This window comes from Gopherus flavomarginatus, chromosome 16 (genome assembly GCF_025201925.1).
Source record: "Gopherus flavomarginatus isolate rGopFla2 chromosome 16, rGopFla2.mat.asm, whole genome shotgun sequence".
Lineage (NCBI taxonomy): Eukaryota > Metazoa > Chordata > Testudines > Testudinidae > Gopherus > Gopherus flavomarginatus.
This window is the reverse complement of record NC_066632.1, coordinates 22,091,118-22,114,889: the sequence shown is the minus strand read 5'-3', so window position 1 is coordinate 22,114,889 and position 23,772 is coordinate 22,091,118. Positions and strand designations below refer to the sequence as shown.

The following is a 23,772-nucleotide window of genomic DNA, read 5'->3' as shown; positions in this document are numbered from 1 at the left end:
AGCAATTGCAAACCCAGGTTATACAGTGCAGTGTGGACGCTCAAGTGCGGGCTTGGAAACACTGAGTCCACAGGCCCGGGGCTCACAGACCCGGTTTACCATGCAGTGAGGACATGAGAAACCTGCGATCATGGCTAACTTCTCTGCACTGCTTCCTTTCAGGGACTCCCCGGCCCCCCAGGTCCTCCAGGCGAAGGTGGCAAGCCAGGAGATCAGGTGAGTTCAGACCCCATCCCGGAGCCTCCTTAGCATCTCACTGCAGGCCATGAACAGAGCTGCCATGTGAGCTGGCAACTGAGTCCCCTTTGCAAGGTTTAGCCCGGGGGCGGGCGCTGGATCAGGGGGGTTCAGCCCACTGGCCTCAAGCCACCATGCGGGGAAAAGCCTGAGTCACTGAAGAAGCCTGATGGTCACTAAACTTGGGGCTTTGTCAGGCTCCGCATGCCCCCCTCCCGCAGCCAGCCTGATCTAGGGTTTCCTGAGCCGCCTTGGGAGCGAGACAGCGTGTGTGGTGCACCAGGGCCAGACTGGTCCCCTCGCACCGTCGGAAAGCTGCTAGTCGAAAACAACCATCGCTCGCCCAGTGCTGCCGATTTGCACATCCGCCCGCTCCGAACCAAATGACAGCCAGAGCCCCTCCCAGGGCAAACTGGCCGTACCGAAAGTGCGGAGAGCAGGCCCTGCAGTAGGTCTGTTCCCTAACCTCATCTTCTGTCTGCACGGGATGGTGCGTCTCCGGCTAGGGAAGGCGTTCTCTTGCCCGAGAGCCTCCCTCTCGGAGTGTAACTGCCTTCTCCCCCTTCTTGCTCTCCATAGGGCGTCCCCGGCGAAGCTGGCACCCCAGGCCTCGTGGGTCCCCGAGTAAGTACTATTCGTCCTTCGGGTCGCAGAGCGGGAAGCTCAGCCTCCGGGTTATGGTTATTTATTAGGTGTGTTATGGATGCGCCTAGGAGCCCCTGTCCTGGACTAGGAGCCCATCGCGCTAGGTGCTGTACGGCGTTTATTAGTTATATTACAGTAGTGTCCTGGAACCCTTGTCATGAATTGGGACCCTGTTGTGCTAGGTGCTGTACATTATTATTGCTACATATCCTATGTATTATGGTATCACTTAGTAGCTTTAGTCGTGGACCAGGGTCTCATGGTGCTCGGTGCTGTATATTAATTATTAGGTGTATTACGGTACTGCCCAGGAGCCCTAGTCATGGAAGAGGGCTGCATGGTGCTAGGTGCTGTACATTAATTGTTAGGTGTATTACGGTATTGCCCAGGAGCCCTAGTCATGGGCCAGGAGCCCACCGTGCTAGGTGCTGTACAAACCCAGAACAAGAAGACTGTGCTGTCATTCTTGGCCATGTATCTGCCTGTTCATGGTCTCAGCAGCTCCTGTACCACTAACTGTCCCCACCAGGGCACTGGCAGCAAAATGGTCAAAAGCCACCTTTCAGTTTTGGTCCCTCCACTTTTGGGTGCCCTGCTTAACCCCCCGGTATTTCTACAGCATCTTTCAGGTGATCCCCAAGCAGCTAACAGGCAGCCGCTAGGGAACATTCACCCAGCGCTGGTACGCAGCCACCTCTGGGGTGATGCATGGCAGCCACCTGCCACAGCAGGGCAGCCTTGAGCGACCCTGTTGCAATGGGGCGCGATTGCTGAGATGCACAGTGTAATAAAACCGCCTGGGCCCTTTAATTGTCCTGGCCAGTCCCCAGCTGTGACCTCTCCCTAACGGTGTCTCTTTCCACGCCAGGGTGAACGTGGCTTCCCGGGTGAACGTGGCTCTCCAGGTTCACAAGGTCTGCAGGGCCCTCGAGGGCTCCCTGGAACTCCTGGTACCGATGGACCCAAGGTAGGTTCCCTTTGTTTCTCTGTAGTAGCTGGAGCATGGAAAAGGATTCGGTCCTTGCTGCTGCAACCTGGCGAAGAGAGCCGGTCCTTTAGCTCTGGCATGCGAGGCTCAGGCTTTCCGCTCTAGAGGGCCATAGTTCAAGCCCCACCCGAGGTGGCATCATACAGATCGCCAGGATGAGCTCTTGCCCTGGGAAGGGGGCAGGAAAACTGACCTTAGCAGCTGCAGGCTTTGTGGGCATCATGTTTAAAAGGGCTGGGCCCCAGAAGTATCTGGTCTGCCCGCTGGGAGAACATTCCACCAGGGCAGAGCCTTGCATGGCCCGGGACAGATTGCTATCCTAGTGCAGCTCAGTGCACGGGAAGTAGTAGCCAATCCTGCCCCGTCTGCATCACCCAGTGACCTCGCTGTGTTCCTTGGCTCTAGGGTGCGACTGGTCCATCCGGCCCTACTGGTGCCCAAGGTCCCCCTGGTCTGCAGGGGATGCCTGGTGAGAGGGGAGCAGCTGGTATTTCCGGCCCAAAGGGAGACAGGGTAAGTTGCGCCTTCCCTGGGACTTCAGGGGTCGGGCACTGCATAGGGCAGACAGGTGCACACGCAGGGCTGGATTCCCGGCGGGTGAGAGCTATGGAAAATGCAATGATTTCAAAGTAGTGATGCTGATTTATAGACGCTGGGACCTGGCCCCATTGACTTCAGTGGAGCTATGGGATCTAGCCACATTCATGCAAAGAAGGGGCTGGCTGGGGGGATACGGGAAGGGAACCCTGCCCGGCAATGAATATATTTGGCCTTGGGGATGTCGACCTTAATGCAGAGTTCAGACCCATAGACCGGAGGACACAAGATCAGCTGCTTCCATCAGAGATTTGGAAGCTCTAAGCAAATTTTTGGCCATGGCAGGGGCATTGGTGCACCTCGGTCCCACCTACTCCCGACCTGTGGCATGCAATAGCTTGGTCTCCGGTGGGCTGTGATACCTGGGTCTACTTTCGGTTGTTGGGCCGGATGCTGTGGGTGGCCTGTAACACACGGGAGATCGGGCTAGATGATCTGTGGTTCCTGACTCTGAGCATTTCTATCCCCTATAGCAGATGAAAGACCATCTGCCAATCAAGCAGTCCAGGCCCCCATTGGTTCTTGATCGATCTCTGGGATCGCTTGGATCCTGGGATCGCTTTGCTGCCCTCTCTGAGCTGATGGGGTGGGGGAGGGGCTCATGGTCCATTGTTCAGCGGTACTGGCGGCTGGGTGGTAACTTCCCTCTGATCTCCTCCCACAGGGTGATGTCGGTGAGAAAGGCCCAGAAGGAGCTCCCGGCAAGGACGGCGGAAGGGTAAGTAGAGGGGAAGGCGTCACTTGCTCAGATTGTCACGGGGACTGAGTTAACATGCAACATCCCAGCCGTCTGCCTATCTAGCTATGCGAATAGCTGACAATGGGGACACATGCTGGAGAGGGTAGCATAAAGGTCAGGCAGAGAGCTGTGACTGCACAGAGACCAGGCGGAGCACTACAAGCTGTCATGGTGTAACATTCAGAAAGTCCTACTGGTCAGGCAGAGTAGCTGCAGCGTAGACATTGTCAGGGGGCTGTAGCAGTCAGGTAGAGTTGTAGCAATGTGGCAGGGAGGCAGGGAGTAGCAGGGTAGAAGGCAGAGAGTTGTAGCAGTCACACAGAGCTGTAGCACTGTAGGAGTCAGGCTGTAGTTGCATAGCTGGCAGAGAGCTGTAGCTGGGTAGCAGTCAGGCTGAAGCTGGGTAGCAGTCAGGTGGAGCTGTAGCCACATATCACGCAGAGAGCTGGAGCAGTGTAGGAGTCAGGCAGTAGCAGTCAGGCAGAGCTGTAGTCACATAGCACGCAGAGAGCTGGAGCACTGTAGGAATCAGGCTGTAGCAGTCAGGCAGAGCTGTAGCCACATAGCATGCAGAGAGCTGGAGCACTGTAGGAGTCAGGCGGTAGCAGTCAGGCGGAGCTGTAGTCACATAGCACGCACAGAGCTGAGCAGTGTAGGAGTCAGGCAGTAGCAGTCAAGCAGAGCTGTAGTCACATAGCACGCAGAGAGCTGAGCAGTGTAGGAGTCAGGCGGTAGCAGTCAGGCAGAGCTGTAGTCACATAGCATGCAGAGAGCTGGAGCACTGTAGGAGTCAGGCTGTAGCAGTCAGGCAGAGCTGTAGCTGCAAAGCAGACAGGCTGGAGCAGCATAGCAGGCAGAGAGCTGTAGCAGGGTAGGAGTAGCCATGTAGCAGCCTAGCACAGTTGTAGCTGCACAGCAGTCAAGCAGAGCCGTAGCTAGGTAGCATTCAGGCTGTAGTGGTGTTTTCCAGGCTGTAGCAGGCAGAGGGTTGTTATTACTCCCTTGCTGTTTTAAAACTGATCCCCAGGGTTTTGAGGCGTGGAGCTTTGTGCCGCAGAGAAGCCAACGAACCCAGAAAAGCTGGGCTCAGTCTCTGAAACTAACCCAGCCCCACACTGGGCTCTGCCCGGCACACACAGGCAGCAGCTGCTCTTCACTGCCATCTGGTCACCCTCCTCTCACTCTTCCCTCTCCCAGGGTTTGACAGGTCCGATCGGTCCCCCTGGCCCTTCTGGCCCCAACGGCGAGAAGGTAAGAACCCAGGAACTCTGCATGATGCCTGGCTGGGGGCAGTGGGGCTCAGTGAAAGGGGGGAAGGGTCAAGAGCAACATTCACGGCCCAGACCGCATGGATTTCCCAGCCTCTCGGTGTCTGTGCTCCTCCGTGACTCCCTCCAGGTGTACATAGCTCAGGCTGCCGGAGCCAGAGATACTGCAAGAGCCATGACCCAGTGGGGAGGGTCGCTGGGCTTTGGGAGGGGCCTTGGCATGTGGGCAGGGCTTCAGGGCACAAGCCGAGCCAGTGCCAGGTAGGGTTGCCAGGCATCTGGTTTTCGACTAGAACACCTGGTTGAAAAGGGACCCTGGTGGCTGTGATCAGCGGTGCAGTGGGGCAGGGAAGTTCCCATCCCTACCCGGCTCCACACGGCTCCTGGAAATGGCAATGTGCCCCTGTGGCCCCTAGGCGGAGGAGTGGACAGGTGGCTCCACATGCTGCCCCGCCCCAGGCACCGGCTCCGCAGCTTCCATTGGCCAGGAAGCGCGGCCATTGGGAGTTGCAGAGGCGGTGCCTGCAGGCAGGGGCAGCACGCAGAGCTACCTGGTGCCTCTGTCTAGGAGCCAGACATGCTGGCTGCTTCCAGGACCCACCTGAGGTAAGTGCTGCCTGCAGCCTGCACCCCTCACCCCCTCCCACACTCCAAACCCCTCGGCCCCACCCCACAGCCTGCAGCCTCCTCCTGCACGTGAAACCCCTCATCCGCAGCCCCACCCCCAGAGCCCGCACCCCCAGGCAGAGCTGTCACCCCACCTCACTCCTCCCGCACCCTAACCCCTTGGCCCTAGCCCTTAGCCCCCTCCTGCACCCCAACCCCCTCATCCTGGCCCCATCCCAGAACCCATGCATCCCCAGCTGGAGCCCTCACCCCCCCAACACCACAATCCTCCCGCACCTCAGACCCCTCATCCCGGCCCCACCCCAGAGCCCACACCCCCAGCCGGAGCCCTCACCCCTCTCGCACCCCAACCCCCTGCCCCAGCCCGGTGAAAGTGAGCCTGTGTGGGGGAAAGTGAGCGATGGGGGGAGGGAGGGAGCGGGAGGCGGGGCCTCAGAGAAGGGGCGGGGCAAGTGTGTTTGGTTTTCTGCAACCAGAAATATGGCAACCCTGGTGCCATGGGGAGAACTTTGTGCCTGGGGGTGGGGTGGGGGAGTCCTCAGGTTGGAGTGTGGGAGGGATATGGGGAATGGGTGACCTGAGGGGGCTGGGGGAGTGGCTTTGGGAGCATGGGCGTGGCTTGGAGCTGGAGGAGGGGCTTCAGAGGAAGCTCAGGCTATGGGTGGAGCTTGAGATCTGGGCAGGGCTTTGGGGTGCAGAAAGACCACAGGGATGGGGGGTGGGCTGTGGAAGTGAGAGGGGCAGAATCCCAGGTTATCTATAGCCTCTGGCCAGCCATATCTCCCCAGCTTTCTCTCACATCTCCTTCTTTCTCCCTGTCTAGGGTGAATTGGGTCCCCCAGGCCCATCTGGTGCTGCCGGCGCCCGTGGCGCCCCGGTAAGTGTGATGCCAACAACCCTACGTCCCCAGACCTTGGTTCACACAATGGGTCTGAGCCCCTTGGGGAGGGTGGAGGGGTCTGTGCCCCTCTCAATTCAGAGACCACCCCTGGGGAATTCACCTGCTTCCCCATTCTTGCCAACATTGCTCTGATTGATGGGGATAGCTGCCAGAGGCCCTGGTTATTGTGCTAGGCCAGAGGAGTCATGACCCTCAGTGCGTGGGGCTCACAAACACGTGTCAAGAGGTTGAGACCACCCTACTAAATAGGGGTAGGGTCCCAGCTGGATGGGAGAGGCTCCTGGGGGTGTGTGTTCCCAGATGGACAAGGTTGAGAACCATGGTGCTAGGTGCTACACAGACATGGAAGCACAAAGATGCCTCCTGCCCCATAGAGCTTGCTGTCCAGGTTGGGGTGTTTCCTGCCCAGGCCTCCCATTTAACCCCAGTCCTTTCCATTTCAGGGTGATCGTGGCGAGCCTGGAGCCCCTGGCCCTGCTGGATTTGCTGGACCTCCTGTGAGTACAGCCGCGTTTGCTGACCCCTGTTGTCCAGGTTCCCTCTCCATCCTGCACCTCGATATCCATGTTCCCGTAGCGATGACGGTGCCATGTGCACGGCCCCGGGCACCCGTCTCGCGGGGAGGTCACGTCTCACACTGGGTGCTTTTTCTTCCCTTTCTCATGCAGGGCGCTGACGGCCAACCCGGAGCTAAAGGTGAACAAGGAGAATCTGGCCAGAAGGGAGATGCTGGGGCCCCGGGTCCACAGGGTTCTTCCGGTGCTCCTGGCCCACAGGTTGGTAAAGCTCCTCCCTGCCTGACCCCGCTGGGAAGGCAGCCTGGGAGAGTGGGGGCTGGCCAGAGCTGAACTGTCCTTGGGAAAAGGACTGTGCTTTGCTTTGAAAATACTCTGGCCATTTGCAACGGGTCAGCACCTAGGAGCTGGATCACAGATTTATCCCAGCTGAGGGATATGAGCCACAGGCTTTGAAACGGCTGACGCCCAGCAATCCCCCACCCCGATTTTACCTTTCGTGGGGGAACCTGCCAAGGTTCCGTGGTCAGTTTGGAATAAACCCCCAGAACTGGCTCAGGAAAGAGGGGGCCGGATTCCTGCCAGAGGGTCGCCCCTCTCTGCAATGGCAGGGCCCTTTTCCGAGGTGCATGCATACCAGGGAGTGAGGGCGGCAGTTTCATTGCTGCGCTGAAGCCCTCTGGGAGCTTAGGGGGGCTGGAAAATACCCTCCTACCTGAGTACCATCTGCTGCGCACCCCTACAAGTGAGGACCCTCTTCCCCATTGTACATGGTCCCCAGGGATGTTTGATCCAGGTCAGTTTCCCCCTTTGTCCCCCATCATGAAATGCCCCAGCTGTGAAGGGTGCCCTCTAGGGGACACACAGCTGCAGCCAGCTGCACACCCAGCCATCTAAATCACCGCCAGACAGAGCTGGGTGCAGAGGGAAGGCACCGCAAGGACAAAGGAGGGTGGGTCTCGCTAGAGAACATCGGGGTCAGAGGGAGGGTCCGGCTGCTACTCATCTCCAGGCTGTAAGACAAATACCCGCCCATTGCAACAAAGGACAAGTCCCTTTGCCAAGACCAAGGGCTGATTTCCTGGGGTCCATTCGGGATCTAACCTGCTTCTTTTTCCTTCTTAGGGTCCCACTGGTGTGACTGGTCCTAAGGGAGCTCGAGGTGCGCAGGGACCCCCTGTAAGTACCACCCGGGTCCTTCAACACCTCAGAGATGGGCACCAAGTGCCAGAGCCCAGCCTGGCTCCCACCCGAGGGCTGTGCAGGAGGTTCTGGCCGAGCAAGGCATCAGGGAAGCAAAGACAATCACAGCCCTCTCAAGGGCGATGGCTGCCGAATGGGGTCCATCCCCCTTGTGCGTTTCAGTGAATTGCAGACCAGGAGGCGGAACGCCCCCTCCTTGTCATTGGGACGATTTCAGAATGGGCCCGTTGAAACGGGTGGCTGTATTCACACTATGCAATACAGGGTTCTGTCTGCCAGTGGGCTAGTGGGCTTTGCTCTATGGTGTGGGACCCAGATCCCTACCAACCCACGAGCCAGGGGACTTTGCTGCACCCCTTGAGTTCGAATCATGCTGGAATGTTCAGCCCTGGGTGACGGCAAAGGCCTTGCCTGGACTGCTGCTCTCCCCTAGTATCCAGCAGGGTTAAGCACTCAGTCTGCTTGAAGGACTCGCCCTCCCGGGCCCAGCTGGCCAGTCATTTGCACCAACACACTAAGTGGGTGCTTACCCCCCAGCCCCATACTCCATGCACTCTGCCCCTCTCTGGGAAGAATCCACCCTTCTGGCTCAGGCCTGTTAATGGTGGGGAACCACACCCCTCTCTCCAGGAAGGGCAAGGACTGAGGTGCTCTGCTCACACTTCTGTTTCTCCACTCCTTATCTAGGGAGCCACTGGATTCCCCGGCGCTGCAGGACGTGTCGGCCCTCCTGGCCCTAACGTAAGTTCATGAACATCCAGCGTTGATTCCACCTTGGCGGGGCCTATGTTTGGGTTTTGGAAGGGAGACGGGGCATAAGCCACCCTCTGTCCATGGGAGAGTTAGATGGTCCATCCCCTGGGATAGGTTTGTCCCTCATGACCTACTGCAGGGTTTCCTGCACCCTCCTCTGAAGCAGGTGGCACTGGTCACTACAGGAGAAAGGAGACTGAGCTGGATGGACGAACCAAAAGAGCTTCCCCACATTTCTAACAGATGAACCAGGGAGTTCTCGCCCTTTGGTAGTTTTCAGTAACTTTGGGGGCTTTTATTTCCCCCCAAATAAATTTCTGCTGTGACCCGATGAGGGTCCCTGGTACTTTGTGCTCTTGACAGCTGGAGAGTCCTAGACGATAGGACGTCGCGAGTGTTTGTCTGATAAGGAAACCAGTTGCCATGTCTGAATTAGACTGGCGTCCTTTGCTTTGGAGATGGATTGACCTCACTTTGAGATGGCTGGCTGTTGGGATGAGATGGGAGGGGAAGGTGCAGGGGCTGGTGAGTCTTCATGCGGAGAAGGATTCTCTGGGACGCGGAGGGCCTAGGCACCGAACTGCTCTTCATCGATCGATTAGAAGACAGAATTACTTACTGGCCTTTGGACCGGAGTAGAGGAACTTCCCCCATTCTCACCAAAACCTTGTTCTTCTCTTCTAGGGTAACCCAGGCCCACCTGGCCCACCAGGTGCTTCTGGCAAAGATGGTCCCAAGGGCGCTCGTGGTGATGGGGGCCCACCGGGCCGTGCTGGTGACCCTGGTCTCCAAGGCCCTGCTGGTCCCCCTGGTGAGAAGGGAGAGTCCGGGGAAGATGGCCCACCTGTAAGTTTTCACATGCACGTTGCCTTGTCTTTGACTGCAAAATAGTTACTACCTAGTGCAGCCTCTGCTGGATTTTACCTCCTGCCTTTGTCTTTTCCAGGGTGCCGATGGGCCACCTGGTCCTCAAGGTTTGGCAGGCCAGCGAGGTATTGTCGGTCTTCCCGGCCAGCGTGGTGAGAGAGGTTTCCCGGGGCTGCCAGGTCCCTCCGTAAGTAGCTGAACCTTGCGAAGTCAGACGGTGCAGACCCAGCTCACAATACCTTGTGCCCTATAGTGGAAGTGGCTGTGCGCAGCTTGTTTCTCTGCAGAGGTGGAATGAAGCGGATGTGCTGAGAGCGCTTAAGTGAGGGGGTCAGCGCAGATCCGGGGTTCTGGGCTCTTTCCTTACTGGGAGCCTGTGAAGGTGCATCCCAGGCATGTGCTGCTCCCTGGTGCACCCTGCACTAAAAAGATGTCCTGCTGGAAGGGGAAGAGCAGCGAGTTCAGTCCTCCAGGGGTGGCCTAGAGAGGCCTCTCATGATCAGCTGGTGGCAAAACCAGCAAGAGTTGCTGCTCCAGCACCTAGAAGGGCAAGAAGCATGCGGAGGCCAATCAGGGTCCAGCAGGCCATAATAAAAGGGGTGGTTGTGTCTACTATGGGCCAGTTCTGGGTGAAGCCAGGACAGGGAAGCCATCCCTGCCTTAACCCAAGTAACCTGGCTCCCTCAGGGGTCTTGACAGTCTAGGTGGGTATCATGAGTTCAGCGTTAATCTGTTTCCTGTAAACCTGCAGCGAGCCTGTTTTGCAGGGCACCAGGCTCAGGCAGAGCCCTTGTGACAACAGATAATGCTGTCAGACATCTTTTCTATCTAGCCATAAAGAAAGGAAGGTCGATCATGACACCCCTGGACATGCTCATGATGCCCAGTCGAGAACCCATGGAATAGATGGATAAGAGAGACAATCTGAGATTGGAGGGAATTTAAACCAAAATAACCTTTTTTGGACAGTGTCTTTTAAAACAATTCGACAGCGAGAAACCAGGAAATTCAGCATTAAGGTCCCACAAACATCCTTAACTCTGTCCTGCATTCCCACCCCATTGTAAATCAGAGTTTCAAGTCTGGGATAAGCCCTGGGGGAAGACGGCCAATGAAAAACTAATGAACCAACACGCTGGGGAAGAAGTTCACCCTGGTGCAGAGGGACCACGCAACATTTTTGCACCACTTACATCCCATTGCAGGGCTTGCGAGTGACTGGACAGGTCTCTAGACCTTGTGCTGAATTTCACCCTATATGCGTTTGTCAGCTCCTCTATATTGTGCATGTCATGGAGCCTAGAAGCGCTCTCGGACTGGGTTTACAGCATGTGTATATTTTAAGACTGGGAAGCGCTTCCGTTCAAAGCATTTCCAAACCTCACCGGCTTTTAGGTGCATGGGGATCATCACTAATGTTATAGGCCCCTATTCTCCATCGCCCAGCACCTTGTGCTGTCACTAACACCTGTGCAACACACTGCTAACTCATAACAGTTACACTTTGTTTCACTAGGAGGGTGGTGAAGCACTGGAATGGGTTCCCTAGGGAGGTGGTGGAATCTCCTTCCTTAAAGATTTTTAAGGTCAGGCTTGACAAAGTCCTGACTGGGATGATTTAGTTGGTGCTGGTCCTGCTTTGAGCAGGGGGTTGGACTAGATGACCTCCTGAGGTCTCTTCCAACCCTAATATTCTATGATTCCAGCTTGCCTGGACGCTGATGATGACACAAGGTGCCAATCAATGGAGAATCTGCCCCGTATTCTTCACTGAGATTTCACATAGCACCTGCACATTACTTTTGTCCATAGGGTCCGATCAGGGAGGCGCTGCCTCTTGAGAAGCCATTGGAGGGAGTTAGCATGTCCCAGGCAATGGTCAGCACCCCTCAGGGTCTGACCTATATTAAATTCAGTTGCCCACCCATCATCGCTCACTATTAGAGGCAGTGTGGAAGCTGGTTGCTTCCCCACTGAAAATGTTGAAGGAAACAAAACTGGAACTGAACATTTTCAGCTGACAAGGTTTTTGGGCATTCGAGGACAATTAAAAAATTTCAGCCAAAAGCAGATGATTTTCATGAATGAATCTGTTGCTTTGCAAACCTCAGTTTTGAGTCAAAAAGCCCATTTTGGTGGACAGTTTTCAAACGGCCCCTATTGAGCCTACCCCTCAGCACAGCAGCTTCTCAAGACCTATTGAACGCAGCACCTTTGAAATCCATGGGGTGAGACGCAATGGCCAACACAAGTGAGACACTCCTTTGGAAGGGCAATGCCGGCCATTAGCTTATGCGGCCTGTTTCATAAGCGGCCAGCCTGAGGTAAAACCATTGCTGAGGTTGCCTCGCTGCAACTTTCAGGCAGGAAGGATGCTCAGGCCTGATCCAAAGTCAGTGGGAAGACTCTTGTTGAGTTGGGTCAGAAGGTCGTGGGGTTAGGTTTGGGCTTTATGATGGAAAGTATCTTATGACCCTGATGGGGGGCTAATTGTCAGGAAAGTGACTGTCCAGAAGCAGCCCATGTACTCCACGGGGATCAGCTCACTTGGATTGTTTCTGTTCTTGTCTCTCTGCATTAGGGTGAGCCTGGCAAACAAGGAGCCCCTGGAGGTGCCGGCGACCGAGGGCCACCTGGTCCTGTGGGTCCCCCAGGTCTGACTGGTCCCTCTGGTGAACCTGGGCGCGAGGTAAGAAACAAAACTGGCTCGGCGTGTTAACAGCTTGGAAACAAAGGGAGACACGTTTCCACAGCCAAATTCTAAGAGGCACATGGCTGGGTGTGGATCAGCCATCGATGGCACTTCTCGGCCTTAGGCCTCATCCCATTCCCATGGTGACGGCCGGACATGCTCATGATGTCCAAGTCAAAAACCCATGGATTAGATGGATAAGAAAGACAATTTGAGATCAGAGGGAATTTAAACCAAAAGAACCTTTTTTGGACAGTCATTTAAAACAATTCAACATAGATAAACCAGGAAATTCAGTGTTAAGGTCCCCTTTCCTGGGTGTAACCCAGATCCCCCTTCCCCAGGGGAGGGCGGGAACGTGACCTCACTAGTTCCAGCTGTCCTGGGACAGCCCAGTTCCTAGTTCTCCAGTTCTAGAACTCACAGGAGCCTTGCACAGGAAGCTTTGTTTCACCAGTTGCCTGTGCGGCCAGCTCCTTTGCCCAGGTCTGCACACATCCTGCCCACTTCCCCAGGCAGAGCTCCCTGGGTGGCCTCCAAGGAATCACCTTCTCCTTCTCTTCTCATTCCCAGGGCACCCCCGGATCTGATGGCCCCCCTGGCAGAGATGGGGCAGCTGGCGTGAAGGTGAGCTTGGCAAAAGAAGTTTCTGTCCCAGTCCTTGGGGCACCCTACGACCATCTCTGTTCTCCAGCAGCAGGGTCCCATGGCTTGGGGGCCTTATAGGGTGCCATGAAGCTCCTGTGTTCGGTGAAACAGCAAATGTTGGTTCATCCCCTTCTTGTGTGGCCGCATGCATTGGGCTCATGGTGCCCTGCAGGGTCAGGCCTGCCCTGGATGCCATGTTCTGGGCAGCAGCGGCTGCTGGGAGCCATCCCAGGTGGCACACTGGCTTGCTCCTGTGTTTGCATAGAAGTGAGCTTGCGCTTTGCCGTTGGCTGAATGAGCCCCCGTCAGTCTGCTTCGCGCAGACCTGGACAGCGGTGGGGGGCTTCATGCTCCACAAAGGCGGTCGCTGGCCTGTTCAAACCTTCCCACGGTGCTTGGCCACTCCCCTGCCCCAGCACAACAAACGTCAGAGGTGACCTCTGGAACCAGGGAGGCGAGGGAATGGTGACATCACTAGGTGACACCACGGCCTCCAGGGGCACAGCGACGAGAGATGTTGATATTAATGGCTGTGTCTATGTCTCCTGGCAGGGTGATCGAGGTGAGACTGGTGCTGTCGGTTCTCCTGGTGCTCCTGGCCCTCCTGGCTCCCCGGGTCCTGTTGGTCCAACTGGCAAACAAGGAGACAGAGGAGACTCTGTAAGTGTCCCTTAGTGCTCAGAAGGCAGCAGCTCATCAAGGGGTCAATGGTCTCATAAGGGGAATGTAAGCATACCAGACAGAGTATAGAAAAGGCTCTGGGTATTTGAGAGTACTACCCAGGGTACTGCAAGAGCTCTGAGTATTCATGAGTACTGTGTAGAGTGCAGGCAGGGCTATGAGTATTCAAGAGTATCATCCAGAGTACAGGAAGGGATTTGAGTACTCAAGAATCCCATCTAGAGTACAGTAAATGCCTGAGTACTCAAGAGTACCACTTAGAGTACAGTGAGGACTCTGAGTACTTGTGAGTATCATCCAGAGTACAGTAAATGCCCTGAGTATCGAGAGTACCATCCAAAGTACAGAAGGGATTTGAGTAATCAAGAGTACCATCTAGAGTATAGAAAGGGACCTGAGTATTCAGGAGTACCATCGAGAGGAAATGCTCTAAGAGTATATGAGAGGACCATTAAGAGGCAATGTGATCATTCAACATCAGTGCCCTGATTTCAGAGTATTTAAAGGTGTCATTCAGAGTTAGCTGACTATTGATTTTGCTTGTGCAAGAGCAGTGGTGATTTCTCCAGAGCAGAAAGCAGTAGATTGAAATCGACTGAGTCCGTGGAACTCAGGGCTTTGCTGTTGGGAAGATGCATGGAGATCAGATGAGCTGATCTTACCTCCAGTGGGGGTTGGTTTCGGCCCCAGAGACATGGCCATCCTATATGGCTTCTTCTATTCCACTTGCTGTCTGTGACTATTGCAGCAAATGGCTTTGCTGGCTGGGCTGTTGCGGGGTGGAACAACCTGCCTCAGCTGAAGAATCTGCCCCCAAAACGGGTTTCCAGTTCCCAGTTGTGAGCAGTCACAGCAGAAGGCAGATTCCAAGAGTGATGCTGGTGCAATCAGGGAACAGAATCAGTACCAGGCAGTCGGTGCATCCAGTTTCAATAGCTCCAGCGGCACATTTGGAGTCTTCCTCGAGAGCTGCTCTCAAACCAGCTGCAGAAGCAAGAATTGTTTGCAAAATTTCATATACTGAATAAATGAGAGAAAATCACCATCACCCCATGCAGAAAAGGAAGTGAAATGATCGACATCAGCCAGCTGTTCAGAGGGCTGCAGCCATGGCTGAGCTGATCAAAGCCACTTGGGCACATATGGATGCCCAATTCCCATTACTTTCCCATGGGAATTAATAGGGCGCCCAGATGTCCTGGGAAGCTTTGAAGTTCTCACCCAAAAGGGCTAATCTGATCCTTGGATGCGTAACCCAGGGAATCTCAAATAGAAATAGGGAAGTTATACCACCTCTGGTTTTGGCACTGGTGTGATCGCTGCTGGAATCCTGTGTCCAGTTGTGGTGGCCACAATTCAAGAAGGATGTTGATAAATTGGGGAGGGTACAGAGAAGAGCCACGAGAATGATAAAAGGATTAAAAAACCAGCCGTATAGTGACAGCGACAAGGAACTCAATAGGCTTAGCTTAACAAAGAGACGGGTAAGGGGTGACTTGATCACAGGCTAGAAGTACCTTCACGGGGAACAAATATTTAACACTGGGCTCTTCAGTCCAGCAGAGAAAGGTCTGACATGATCCAGCAGTTGAAAGCTGAAGCTAGACAAATCCAGACTGGAAATAAGAGACACATTTTTAACAGTGAGGGTAATTAACCATGGGAACAAGTTACCAAGGGTCGTGATGGATTCTCTGTCGCTGGCAATTTGAAATCCAGATTGAGCATCTTTCTGCAAGGCCTGCTCTGGGAATATTTTGGGAGTAAGTTCTGTGGCCTGTGCTGTACAGGAGGTCAGACTAAATGACCACAGTTGACCCTTCTAGTCTTGGAAACTAGGAATCAACACCAACCCTAGGAATCAACACCAACCCTTCAAATGTTACAACAGACGACCTCTTGGCATGGATGATTTGTTCATAGGGTTATGATGATGTCTATAACCAACCTTTGTCTTTTTCCAGGGTGCTCAAGGCCCCATGGGTCCCTCCGGCCCCGCAGGTGCACGCGGCATGCCGGTAAGTCATCCTCATGACGAATACACTGCCTGGTCCCCCGAGCAGCTGAGCACCCACTGTTTCCACTGACATCAGTTGCAGCTGCTCAGCATCTCTGGAAATCTGGCTGATATATGTCTGTGAGAGGGAATTGTCCCTTTTGTTCTGTATGCTCTTCTACTGCTGCATGATCCTGGGAAGTCACTGCAAGGGGTTTCCACCTGGAACTCCTGTGGGGTGCACAGACTGGCACTGTATCCAGCTGCAGGGGATGCACTCTGGACTGCGCCGGGCCCTGCAGTGTGTGGCACGTCCATGCATCGTGCCCAGCACTCTGGCATCCGTTGTGCCTGGCCCTCTGGGCTGGATGATATCCTACGGCGTGTTGTGTGTCCATGTCGTGTGCCGAGCCCCCAGGGCTGGACCATGTCCTGCCCTTTGACTTTTCCTGCCTGGGCTGAAAGCTCTTCTCTTTCACCTCTCTCAGGGTCCTCAAGGTCCTCGCGGTGACAAGGGTGAAGCTGGAGAGGCTGGTGAGAGAGGTCTGAAGGGTCACCGAGGATTCACTGGTCTGCAGGGTCTTCCTGGACCTCCTGTAAGTTTCAATGTCAGAGCCTCATCCTTGGCCTGAGCTTGCGATGCAGGACTCGAGACAGAACATGCCATGCTAGGACTGATCTGGCCAGGACAGATGCTGGGGCGCTGGGCTACATCCCTACCTTGGCCTCATGAGCATAATCCTGCTCATACCAGGGCCCCAGCCATCTGTGTGTCCTGGGAGGTTCGGCAGCCTGTCTCATTGGAGGCCTGTCAAGAGCTGAGACATCCCAACACGTCCAACGCGGAGCCGTTCCACCCCAACTGCTCCCTTTGAAGTCAAACAAAGCCAGTCCGCCCTTTCCTCCATTCTCTGAGGGAAGTGGGTTGGAAGAGGGGAGCGCAGGGGGTTCTGGGCCCAGCTGGGCCACCTTGGAAATGGAACTTCTCACCACCACGCCATGTTGGCCTTGCTGTGGTATACAGGTCTTAGGGACAGGCAAGAAGCTGACAGCCTCTCTTGGCATGGCTAAAGGGGGCCCTCTGCTAGGCCAGGCCTCACCCGGCATTGGGCTGCTCATGTCTCAGAGACACCAAACGTACATCTTGGGTAAGGGCCACTCTTGCCCACCCAGAATCCCGTCTGGCCAGGGTTTCGCCCCCCCAGAGAGAAGCTGTCCAGATGCTGAGATATGACCGTGTGGTTCTGTTTCCAACCCCTTCAGGGTCCATCTGGAGATCAAGGTGCTACTGGTCCTTCTGGTCCTTCTGGTCCCAGGGTAAGTCCAGTTCCCGGAGCGTGGGAGGGTAGTGGGGGATGGACCAAGGAGAAGCACAGTGCAGGTTCAGGTGAAATGGCCTAGTTACTTGCTTAGTCAAGCTGAGCAAACTGCAGAAAATAAATCAACAGCATTACTGGCAAAAAGAACATTGGGTTTTAGTTCCCTTTCCAGCTTCAAGGAGGGGAAATTCAAGGGAGATTTTAGTAACCTGGATAAAGAACTCTGTACTTCCAATGTAAGGCCGTGAGCTGTGTGTAACACATACATGTGACCTCTGCTAGATGGAATAAGAATTGCTGCTCTGTGTGTCACTGCCCCTATAGTGCTAACAGCTGGTGGAGAGTCTCCTTAGCTTTTGCACTAAGGTCAGTCTCCGTTAGCAGCAGAGGCAGATGCAGTCGGGTTCTCAGTGGCCATGGCATGCAGCAGAGGGATGGATGGGGAAGTCCGAGGTGCCCCATTTATTATGTTATGAATTAGCTCACGGAGCCCTCTGAGTTTGCAGTTGTCTTTTTACATCATGATTCTTTCACAGCCTGGCTCTCAACTCCCCCCTTGTGACTCTTTTCTAGGGTCCCCCAGGCCCTGTTGGTCCCTCTGGCAAAGACGGTTCAAATGGCATGCCCGGTCCGATTGGTCCTCCAGGTCCTCGCGGTCGTAGTGGCGAAACCGGACCTGCTGTGAGTACAGTGCCCACGCAGAGCTGGCAGCCTTTCAACCTGGGCCTTAACGACTCGAACCCCACCAGCTAATGGGGCAGCTCATCGCCCCATACACCACCAAAGGCTTGGCCTTCCCTGTGAAGTGCAGCTGCAGCACCCTTGCGTGCCTTGAAATCAGTTGTACTGTGTCTCCATCATCCTAAACCACCCGGAGTGGTTCCATCACACTGATCTGCTCCATCATCCTAATCTCCCGCAAGTAGCTCCATCTCCGCAATCCACTCTGAGCAGCTCCATCATCCTGATCTGACCCAAGTGATTCCATCACCCCCAGCTCTATTACCCCAATTCACACCGAGTGGCTCTATATCCAGCTGGTTCCATCATCCTAATGGGCTCTGTCACTTCAGTCTGCACCCAGCAACACCGTTCCCCCACCATCTCTGTCCCTCAGTGGCTCCATTACCCTGACCCGCCCCGAGTGCTTTATCACCTCAGTCCATCCCCATAGTGACTCCCTCGCCCCAGTCTAACCTCAGCAGCTGGCTGTCATTTCCAGTTAAATCTCCTAGCAGAGAGCAGCCGGGAGACTGGTAAATCCATTCATCAACTTGATGTGGCCTCATCTTCCCTTTTGCTGAGCCCCATGGGGGAACATGGGGACGTGGTGAGAGGGGGGTGCTAATGGGAACAGCAGCAACTTGGAGATTGGCTTGGAGTTCTAAACAAGGATCATCTCTTTCCCCTCCCAATGCAGGGTCCCCCTGGAAACCCTGGACCCCCTGGACCTCCCGGCCCCCCAGGCCCCGGCATTGACATGTCGGCCTTCGCCGGTTTGGGCCAGGTTGAGAAGGGCCCTGACCCTATGCGCTACATGCGAGCTGACCAGGCCTCTAGCGACCTGCGCCAGCATGATGTTGAGGTCGACGCCACTCTGAAATCCCTCAACAACCAGATCGAAAGCATCCGCAGCCCTGAGGGCTCCAAGAAGAACCCAGCCCGGACCTGCCGTGATCTTAAACTCTGCCACCCCGAGTGGAAGAGTGGTGAGTGCTGGACACAGAGCTGGGTGCTGAGTGCGGGCACTTGCAGCACAAGGGCTGCAGGGGCCACAGAGCCAGAAGGGAACTTCTGAATCCCTCCCTGCCAGCCTCCTCTGCAATACTGACCCTTTGGGCATTGTATGGACAGGGGGGTTGTGCAACCCTCCCCACTCGCCGTTCTGCCAATGCACCTCACTGCTGACCTGCTATTCCAGCCCTCAGCTTCCCATGCACACAGCTCTGCCGATGCCCCTCAGTCCCAACCCACACACCCCCTTGCTCTTCCTGGGCTCCCCTCCAACACCTCATGTGGATGCACCTCTTCCTGACCTGCACCGTCCTCTGCTATCACAGCCCTCTGCCTCTCTCCTGAGTTTCAAAATGAAACCAAAAAAGCCCATTAGTCCTAGTTTTACCAAGATGCCAACCTCCCGTGTGTTTCCACCATTGCAGGTGACTACTGGATCGACCCTAACCAGGGCTGTACCTTGGATGCCATTAAGGTTTTCTGTAACATGGAGACTGGCGAGACATGCGTCTATCCCAACCCCTCCAGCATTCCCAAGAAGAACTGGTGGACCAGCAAGACCAAGGAGAAGAAGCATATCTGGTTTGGAGAGACCATCAATGGTGGATTCCACGTAAGTGCCTGTGGTTAATGTTTCAAACTAGAGTTGGCCTCTCTTGGGGGAGAAGTTGAGTTTAGGGGTGGGATGAGAGATCTATTGTCTATTCGAAGGGAGAGCCCTTCTTTACCTCTATAGCCAGCTTCACATTTTATTTAGTGGGACCTACATTTTTCCAAAGTGAGTGGTGATTTAAGGGGGCTCCACATGCTCAGGGTTTAACTGATCGCTATATTTGGGGTCGGGAAGGAATTTTCCTCCAGGGCAGACTGGCAGAGGCCATGCAGGTTTTTCGCCTTTCTCTGCAGCATGGGGCATGGGCCACTTGCTGGAGGATTCTCTGCAGCTTGAGATCTTCAAACCACAATTTGAGGACTTCAATAACTCAGACATAGGTTAGGGGTTTATTGTAGAAGTGGATGGTTGAGATTCTGTGGCCTGCATTGTGCAGGGGGTCAGACTAGATGATCATAATGGTCCCTTCTGACCTTAAAGTCTATGAGTCTATGAAACCTCTCCAAAGAGGCCTGATTCTCAAGAAATACTGAGCAACCGCCCTCTGAAAATCAGTTTTCTTTAAGATGTCTCAAGTTGGGCACCCCACAAAATCCCCCTGGAATTACTAGTCATTTTTGAAAATACGGGCTCAAGACTCAAGCTAGTTGACGTCATTGAACCTCAATGGAAATTTTAATCAAAATTTCAACTCTCTTCCCCCCATCTCCCCCACCACCACCAAAAAAAAACCTGGACAAAATTGGATCTGTTCCTGAAAAGTCAATATGTCTCTCACACACTGATGTAAACAGACATACTGACCCTGGGAAAGAGGGGATGTGTCATAAATGGAGTGAAATCTGCAAAGGAAATAAGAATTCTTATAATCTCTTCTCAATCTCTAGCATGCCAGGTAGTAGCAACACATGCCAGGCCAGATTAATAAAGGTATTTCAGTAGGAGCTAGGCACCTAAATCCCTTTGACAAGCTGGTGCTTTGTATCCAAATGAGGCAATAGGGCATCTCAGCTATTAGAAAATGAGATTGTAATCGTGGGGAATTTTTTTATAGAAACTTTTTACTGTACTTGAGTGTTGCTTTTCCCTGGCTTCTTCTGAGAACTCTCACACCTCATATATTATAATGAACTGTGCCCTACCCAAACACCCTTTTCCATCTCAGTAACAAGAGCAGGGCCGGCTTTAGCAAGTGTGGAGCCCGATTCCTGGGGGCGGGGCTTGTACTCACCGTGTGGTGCTCCCAGTCTTCAGCAGCACTTCGATTGCCTGCTAGGGGAGGGGAGCTGAGGGGCTGGCCACGCTCTGGCTGGGGTCGCGGGGCCACTGTGCTCCGACCAGAGCTCCAGCTGGGGTTGCGGGGCCGTGGGGCTGCTGTGCTCTGGTTGGAGCTCCAGCCGGGAGCACAGGGCCACGGGGCTTGCAGCGCTCTGGCCGGAGCTCCAGCTGGGGTTGTGGGGCCGTGGGGCTTGCAGCACTCCAGCCGGAGCTCCAGCCGTGGTCACAGGGCCGCGGGGCTTGCAGCGCTCCGGCCGAAGCTCCAGCCGGGAGAGTGGGGCTGCCACGCTCTGGCCGGGGTCGTGGGGCTGCCATGCTCCAGCCAGAGCTCCAACTGCGGTCGTGGGGCCGTGGGGCTGCCGTGCTCTGGCCAGAGCTCCAGCCTGGGGAGCAGGGCAGTGGGGCTTGCTGCGCTCTGGCCAGCGCTCTGGCCAGCGCTCTGGCCAGGGGAGTGAGGCCGCCAAAGACCCTGGCGGAGCGGACTGCCGCCAGGGTGAATAAAAAAAAATTAGAAAGGCGCCTAAGGCGCAGGGCCCGATTCCGGGGAATCGGGCGAATCAGCCTAAAGCTGGCCCTGAACAGGAGCACCTTGACTTTTCCACACTTACTTTTTAGTCTTGTTTAGCACAAAGGCCTTTAGATCTGGGGTGCCTTTGAAATTTAGAACATGTTAACAGTGGGATGAGGGTGATGATTCTGCAGTTCATGCCAACATTCTGAATTTCCTCTTGATTTTTTTTAACCATGTGGGGTTTTCACAGGAGCCCAAGGAAATTAGGTGCCCAAGTACACTTGGAAGGCAATGGGAAATGAGGTTGTCTTAGAAGACATATTTAAGATTGCCTTCCATGATCGCCTTTACCTTCCTAGCTAACATTCGAGGCCCATTGCTACCCAGACTCACTAACCATCTTGATCTGTCCTTCCAGTTTAGCTATGGAGATGACAACCTGGCCCCTAACACTGCCAACATCCAGATGACCTTCCTGCGCCTCCTGTCCACCGAAGGCTCCCAGAACATCACCTACCACTGCAAGAACAGCATTGCCTACATGGACGAGGGTTCCGGCAACCTGAAGAAAGCCATCCTGATACAGGGATCCAATGACGTCGAGATCAGAGCCGAAGGCAACAGCAGATTCACATACAGTGCCTTGGTGGATGGCTGCACGGTAAGCTGATGGAAGTTACTGATGCTTAGGGTTTATATAACAGGGCATCTGCAAAGTGCTCTATACACATCAGCTAATTAATCCTCACAATGAGCTAGGTTGATTGGTCAGCTGGTGCCATTATCCCCATTTCATGGGGAAACCGAGGCACAGGGGTTTTTTTAGGGTCGTCAGCATTTTCAAAAGCAGTGATTTTGTGCATTTCAATTTCTGGGATATTAAGACATGGGCCTTCCTCATGGCATCTATTTCCCCTCTTGGAGATTGGGGCCCCATTGTGCTAAGCATGGGTAATAGGCCTGATCTATACTTAAAACCTACACCGGCATTAGTCAGGCCGTGAAAAAAAACACTCCCTAGTGCCGTAGCTACACCAACAGAGAGGGCTTCTGTCAGCACAGTTAACATTGTTCAGGGAGCTGGTGCCCCCACACTGGCAGAACTCTTCCTCCTCTCAGCGTAAACTGATCTACGCCGGGAGGCTACGCCGGGAGGCTACGTCGGTATCAACTTTATACTGTCGATTGCTGTGGTCAGAGGAAGAGTAATTCAGTTCCACAGTGAATTAAGATCAAACACATTCATTCTGAAGCCAAGCGTCCAGACAGATATTAGTGCAGTTTAACTAACCCACTTGAGGTTTATTCCTGTGAACATTTGGGAGTGTCAGGCCCTGCGCATCTCGCACTATCCCAGTGCCATGTTGACGTAGCTCTCGCACTTGGGGTGTGAAAAAATCCACACTCCTACGTGTCGCAGCTTTGCTGACCTAGCCCCCAGGGTAGATGCAGCCAGCTAATCAGAATAATACTTCCATCGACCTAACTATTGGCATCTGGGGAGGCGTTGTTCCCACAGTGAGTATAAAACCTCTTTTTAGCAGTGATGGTAATTAATCACTGGAACAATTTACCAAGGGTTGTGGTGGATTCTCCATCACTGACAACTGTTAAATCAAGAGTGGCTATTTTTCTAGAAGATCTGCTGTAGGAATTACTTTGGGGGAAGTTCTAGAGCCTGTGTTGTTACACAGGAGGTCTGATCAGATTATTATACTCATAAGCACTGACTCTGTGGGTGCTGCCGGGCTGGCGCATCCACAGGGCAAAATTAGCAGGGGCTCCACACCCACCAGCAGCCAAGCTCCCCTCGCCCCCACCTCACCTCCTCCCGAGCGCCACATCCCCACTACTGCCCCTCCCTCCAAGCGCTTCCTGCCCACCACCTAACAGCTGTTTGGCAGGACTTTGGACTTTCAGGGAGGGAGAGGGAGGAGTGGGGATGTGGTGCGCTTTGGGGAGGAGGTGGAGAAGAGACGGGGTGGGGAAGAGGGTGGAATGGGGGCAGGGAGGGAGTGGGGCTAGGGTGGGAAAAGGCAAGGCGGGGACTTTGGGGAAGGGGTGGAATTGGGGCAGAACGAGGGCAGTGCAGGGGCGGAGCCGTGGGGGGGTCAAGCATCCACAGGGCAGAGGGGAAGTCAGCGCCTGTTATCACAATGGTCCCTTCTGGTCATGGAATCACTGAATCTACACAATGGAGTAATGCTGGCACAGTGATAGTCCCCATAGCGTAGGCGTCCCCTGAGAACACAGGTGTGACATTCTAATCAGCCCAGACTGGGAATCTGTTCTTCAAAGAGGTCAGTTTTGATGACGTTTGCAACATCTAGTAATCCCTGGTCTCATTCTCTCCCCCAGAAACACACAGGCAAATGGGGCAAGACAGTCATTGAATACCGATCACAGAAGACCTCGCGCCTGCCCATCATCGATGTTGCACCTATGGACATTGGTGGAGCCGATCAGGAGTTTGGCGTTGACATTGGGCCAGTCTGCTTTTTGTAAAAAGAAAAAAAAACATTTAAAAAAAAAATCCAGTCCAATTCCATTAATTAAACCCAAAACAAACCAAACCCCCTACCCCCTTCCCAAGGACCTAAGTACTTTCCAATCACTTGTATGACTTCTGCACTGATGGGTGAATCAATTCCCCCAATTGCCATACATCCACACGCTTACATTTTGGACTATTGTCTATTTCAAAAGCCATCACTGGGCAGACCGTGAAATAAAATCACAGTGTTATTTATTTATTGTCTTCCTGTAAGACCTCTTGTGGGGTCAAACGGAGGTGGGAATCTAACTGGCAGGTGTGAAGGCCCCTCCTTACAAAATGGATGTCCCAAGGACAGGTGTAACCTATCCTTCTCCCCCCAGTGTATATCATCAGCAGGAGTACTGTGTATAATACAACAAAAATGGTGCTATTATTGTAAAACAAGTCTGTATTTTTTAACATC

General features: G+C 54.2%; 1 protein-coding gene across 2 annotated transcripts in view; it reads left to right on the top strand.

Annotated features, from left to right (window-relative positions):
- COL2A1 (collagen type II alpha 1 chain) overlaps nucleotides 1–23,317 on the top strand; it is a 65,921-nt gene extending 42,604 nt beyond the window's left edge. For both annotated transcript variants that reach the window (XM_050925470.1, XM_050925471.1), the window contains exons 30-53: nucleotides 163–216; nucleotides 817–861; nucleotides 1,751–1,849; nucleotides 2,276–2,383; nucleotides 3,132–3,185; nucleotides 4,404–4,457; nucleotides 5,925–5,978; nucleotides 6,446–6,499; nucleotides 6,671–6,778; nucleotides 7,643–7,696; nucleotides 8,408–8,461; nucleotides 9,158–9,319; nucleotides 9,420–9,527; nucleotides 11,922–12,029; nucleotides 12,606–12,659; nucleotides 13,233–13,340; nucleotides 15,326–15,379; nucleotides 15,846–15,953; nucleotides 16,621–16,674; nucleotides 17,250–17,357; nucleotides 18,097–18,385; nucleotides 18,836–19,023; nucleotides 21,231–21,473; nucleotides 23,171–23,317. In XM_050925470.1, coding sequence (XP_050781427.1) covers nucleotides 163–216; nucleotides 817–861; nucleotides 1,751–1,849; nucleotides 2,276–2,383; nucleotides 3,132–3,185; nucleotides 4,404–4,457; nucleotides 5,925–5,978; nucleotides 6,446–6,499; nucleotides 6,671–6,778; nucleotides 7,643–7,696; nucleotides 8,408–8,461; nucleotides 9,158–9,319; nucleotides 9,420–9,527; nucleotides 11,922–12,029; nucleotides 12,606–12,659; nucleotides 13,233–13,340; nucleotides 15,326–15,379; nucleotides 15,846–15,953; nucleotides 16,621–16,674; nucleotides 17,250–17,357; nucleotides 18,097–18,385; nucleotides 18,836–19,023; nucleotides 21,231–21,473; nucleotides 23,171–23,317 — 2,469 coding nt within the window. The remainder of the gene's footprint in view (nucleotides 1–162; nucleotides 217–816; nucleotides 862–1,750; nucleotides 1,850–2,275; nucleotides 2,384–3,131; nucleotides 3,186–4,403; nucleotides 4,458–5,924; nucleotides 5,979–6,445; nucleotides 6,500–6,670; nucleotides 6,779–7,642; nucleotides 7,697–8,407; nucleotides 8,462–9,157; nucleotides 9,320–9,419; nucleotides 9,528–11,921; nucleotides 12,030–12,605; nucleotides 12,660–13,232; nucleotides 13,341–15,325; nucleotides 15,380–15,845; nucleotides 15,954–16,620; nucleotides 16,675–17,249; nucleotides 17,358–18,096; nucleotides 18,386–18,835; nucleotides 19,024–21,230; nucleotides 21,474–23,170) is intronic.
- The last annotated feature ends 455 nt before the right edge of the window (nucleotides 23,318–23,772 follow it).